At 39.1% G+C, this 4,459-nt stretch overlaps 2 protein-coding genes across 2 annotated transcripts in view; one reads left to right on the top strand and one right to left on the bottom strand.

The window, feature by feature from the left end:
• The window catches only part of CBG26506, a gene marked incomplete at both ends in the record, with an annotated part of 2,268 nt that extends 1,269 nt beyond the window's left edge, over window positions 1-999 (bottom strand). The window contains 3 exons of the mRNA XM_045236259.1: window positions 250-369; window positions 450-611; window positions 887-999. Coding sequence (XP_045100377.1) covers window positions 250-369; window positions 450-611; window positions 887-999 — 395 coding nt within the window. The remainder of the gene's footprint in view (window positions 1-249; window positions 370-449; window positions 612-886) is intronic.
• A 2,725-nt stretch (window positions 1,000-3,724) lies between these two features.
• The window catches only part of CBG26507, a gene marked incomplete at both ends in the record, with an annotated part of 3,169 nt that continues 2,434 nt past the window's right edge, over window positions 3,725-4,459 (top strand). The window contains 2 exons of the mRNA XM_045236260.1: window positions 3,725-3,981; window positions 4,140-4,241. Coding sequence (XP_045100378.1) covers window positions 3,725-3,981; window positions 4,140-4,241 — 359 coding nt within the window. The remainder of the gene's footprint in view (window positions 3,982-4,139; window positions 4,242-4,459) is intronic.

Raw genomic sequence — 4,459 nt, forward strand, 5'->3', positions numbered from 1 at the left:
TTCAAATTTAACAGATTTTAAGCTTCAAAATGAGCCTAAACACGACTAGGCTCCGTCCAATTTGAAATTTTCAGCGCGCACGCGACGCACGACCGCGACGCGCCCAAAAACTCAGAGTGGGCGGAGCCTAGTCGTGTTTGGGCTCATTTTGAAGCGCACAACACTCCAAATTTAAATTCATAATTTTCAATTTTTGAGAATCAATTCAAAATCTAAAAAATTAGAAAAAATATGAACAATGAAACTTACGTATTCTTATGAGCCATCTTCTCTCGCTCAAAATCGTTCTTCAAAATTTCAAACTTTTTTTTGAATGAGATTTCCATCGACGCCAATTCCTTCTCAGAAATCACCATATTGAAGTCGGCACTGAAAAATCACAAAATTTGCATTTTTTGGGTTTTCTAGATCATCAAAAAGATTTCTAGGCCACCAAACTCCAAACTCACCCTTCTCCAGACTTCTGACGAAGCTCCGCCCACAAATCCATAAAATTATTGAGATTCTCATTTTGGATATGGTTCAATTGAGACGAGATGACTAGGAGAACTTGTTCAAGTGTCGGAAATTGCTCTTTGAGCAAGTTTTGGAACTTCGTTTCCATGTCGATTCTGCAAAATTTTGGTTTGAGAGTGCTCCGAATGAATTCGTCTTGTTGCGAGCTTCAAAATGAGCCTAAACACGACTAGTTTCCGCCCACTTTGTCTTTTTGGGCGCGTCGCGGTCGTGCGTCGCGTGCAGATGGGGAATCTTAAAGTGGGCGGAGCCTAGTCGTGTTTGGGCTCATTTTGAAGCGCAGAACTTTTTAAATTTGAACCATCGAGCTGTTTGCGAAGAGAGCTTATTTTGAAGCTCTAGTCAAGCCAAATCCAATGAAAGCACTCACTTTAGTGATTTTGGACCATTATTCACGTCATCATCCGATTCCAAGCCTTTCAAATCGACGGATTTGAGATCTTTTTTTTTCAAAATCTCATCAAGTCTCAACTTTTTAGACATTTTTTAACCCTGAAAAAAAGCGATAAAACTTGGAAATTAGGCGGGAAACCGCATTTTTCAAAGGATTGCTCAGCTTAAAAATTTTAAGAGAAATTCTAAAATGTTTGCTATACGAAATATAATATAAAAATACTAATATGCATATAATTCTAGGGGAAAGGGGAAACATGTGATTCCTAATCTCACTAAAAGTCTTTGGTGTATTGCTCAGAGATGAGAGAGTGTGAAAACTGAGAGACGCAGAGAAAAAATGAACGAGAGGTGGATGTGGGGATTAGGAAGATGACGTAGGGGATAAAAAAATGGCCTATAAAGGGACATGGGACTCAAAAAACTGATTTAGAAGATTCGAAATTGAATTTGTCAAGTTTTGAGCTTCAAGATGAGCCCAAACACGACTAGGCTCCGCCCACTCTGAAAAGTAGGCTCCGCCCCCTTTTAAAGGCGCAGCTTTCCTCAAAGTGGTCGGAGCTTAGTCGTGTTTGGATTCATTTTTCTGCATTTTTCAAGCCAAATTCATATTTCGCGTAATCTGTGCTTCAAAATAAGCCCCAATACCATTAGGATCCATCCATTTCACCGGCACGCGACGCACCACCGCGACGCATCTAAAAAATCAAAGTGGTCGGAGCCTAGTCGTGTTTGGGCTCATTTTAAAGCATTTTTTATTTTGAATTTAATAAAAATAATGAGAAATGTCAGAAATAATAAAAAGGAGCTCAAAAATGTTGAGTTTGAAGGGAATTACAGGCTAAAATTGAGTTTGGGTCAGTTTTTGCCTCATAACTTTCTTCAAAATCAATATTTTTCAACAAATCAAAATGGAAAATGTAGGATTTGAAATTGTCTACAAAACTGTATAAAGTTCATCTATTTTTAGTAAGAGATCAATCATTAAAAAAATGCCGAAAATAAGTACTAGGATAAGGGTAGGTTAAGTAGGTTAGTCGGGAAGTGGTTAGATGGAGGTAGATGGACCCGGACCCAGGTCATTTTTTGACCTTCAAGGAAAAAAGATGAGATTAGATAAAATCAATAACGCTGGAAAAGGGGACCTTTTTGCTAGCAAAATGGTCCTCGTTATACATAGAAAAGAGGTCGATGAGCGACTAGCCCTCTTTATATGGTCTGCGTCTCTTTCTCTTTCCACACTCTCTCTCACCTAGCAAAACACACGGACCACCGAAATGGTCCGTTATTTGCCCTTGGTACCGTTTCGTCTCCATAGAGAGATCAGAAACGTAGAGTTGGCAATGTGCCAAGAGGACAGTAAACTTTAAAGGCGCATATCTCGAAAAGTACGGTAGCTAGAAAAACTTTCTAGGTACAGAATTATAGGAAATTTGATTTTGCATATTTTAATAATTAACAGCTTTTTGATATATACAGTAGTTTTAGAGATATGCGGCTTTCAAAATTGCACACACCCCCAGAAGGCCTGTGCTCAAAGAGTGAGGAAGGAGAGAGTAAACTTTAAAGGCGCATACCTCAGAAACTACGGTAGCTAGAAAAAAGTTGTAAACTAAAAAAATGTTGGAAATTTTATTTCGCACATTTTACCAGTTGACAACTTTCTACTAGCTTTTTTAGTTTCTGAGATATGCGCCTTTAAAGATAAGAAGTCAAAATTTTGAATTTTCTTACTGAAATGGCTCCTTTTGGACCAAATTTTCTCGTATTTTTTTGCTAAAATTCGTACCTTATCTCTATAAAAACCCAGCGGATTTTTGTCAATCTGCTCCAATGGTCTAATATTCAATGGTTCCCGTTTCGGACGCCATTTTCCAATCGATGAACTCATTGAGGTGACCATTCGATGTCCGTCAGTTGGCAGCGGGCATTCATCAAGTAGAGCGCTCTTACTTTAAAGACGCATATCTCAAAAACGACAATAGCTAGAAAACAGGTGTAAATTACAAACATGTGCAAAATTTTATGCTGAGCAATTTTGCAGTTGACCGTTTTTTCAAAAATACTGTAGTTTTAGAGTTACGCGCCTTTAAAAATTTTCTACACTTTTTCAGAAGGTCGGCAGTGGGCACCGCGCAGCCCATGGGCTCCATATCTTCAAAAGCGCATATCTCAAAAACTACAGTACCTAGCGAAAAATGGTAAACTACAAAAATGTGAAAAATTTTACGCTGAGCAATTTGGTAGTTGACAAACTTTTGATAAATAACCTAGTTTTTGAGATATGCGGCTTTAAAGATTTATCGCTCTTTTCAGCGTGCGGCCTCCGTTCTCAGGGGCACCCTAACTTTGAAGGCGTATATCTCAAAACCTACAGTAGTTACTAAGAAGTTGTAAACTACGAAAATGTTTGAAATTCTATTTTACTCATTTTTGTAGTTTACCACTTTTTTCTAGCTACTGTAGTTTTGGAGGTTTGCGCCTTTAAAGACAACATGGCTATTTGATTTTTCTCTGCGTCCTTTCACTCTCTAACCGAGGTCGGAAGTATTTGGATGGTCCATCGTTTTGTGTGTTCCTTACACACAAAACGGGCCATTCGGCCTCTTCCCCCTCCCTTGGCTGACCTTTAGCCTATCTAATCTCTCTTCCTTGTTTCTCTGCGTCTCTCTTATTGGTACTCTCTCACTTGAGACGCCCCACCCAACGTTGTACACCAGTAGCCCCCATTTTCTTTGTGTCATTATGAATGCAATGTCCCATATTGATTTTCTGTGTTTTTTCGATTTTTCCCCAAAACTGTTTTTTCAGCAAAATGTCAGGAAATTCGGATTCTGATTCCAAAATTCTGGAAAACTCTGAAAATGTCAAAAGCCTTCCACTCTACTTGCCACCACAAGAAACTTTTGCCGAAAAACCTGAATCCAAAGATTCCGGAGATTGTGATTCTGGAAGTTCAGAATCTTCTGTTTCTGAATTTTCCGTTCTCGACCAATCCGACGTCTTCATTGAATCCATCGATTCTGAGTATTCGGAGGAACCAGAAGAGGAAGAAGAGCCAAAATTCCAACGGTACGTTTACTATATTCTATTACAAGGAGTATTTTCGAATTCTCCTCATTTTTAGCTTCAAAATGAGCCCAAACACGACTAGGCGCTGTTCCATTAGGAAGTTTGGGGCCTCTAAATGTGGGCGGAGCTAAAATTCTGGATTACTATTTATTTTTCAGTCAGCAAACTGCGTCAATCGACGCGGAAAATATAGGTCTTGTAATAGGAAACAAAGAGCAAGCACAAAAATGGTACATTGAATCCCAGGAGCACCATAAAACGTAAGTTTTAGAAATTTTGAGTTTTTCTTCCAGAAAACCTGATGTATTCTTTAATATTTCTAATTCTCATTGGATTTGTCACAAAAAGAGCTTTAAAATGAGCCCAAACACGACTTGGCTCCACCCATTTTGAGTTGTCTGGTGCGTCGCGGTCATGCGTCGCGTCGCGTGAACTCGGAATGAGCGGAGCCTAGCCGTGTTCGGGTTCATTTTGGAGC

Source organism: Caenorhabditis briggsae, assembly GCF_000004555.2.
Source record: "Caenorhabditis briggsae complete genome, chrIV, whole genome shotgun sequence".
In the NCBI taxonomy this organism is placed as follows: domain Eukaryota; kingdom Metazoa; phylum Nematoda; class Chromadorea; order Rhabditida; family Rhabditidae; genus Caenorhabditis; species Caenorhabditis briggsae.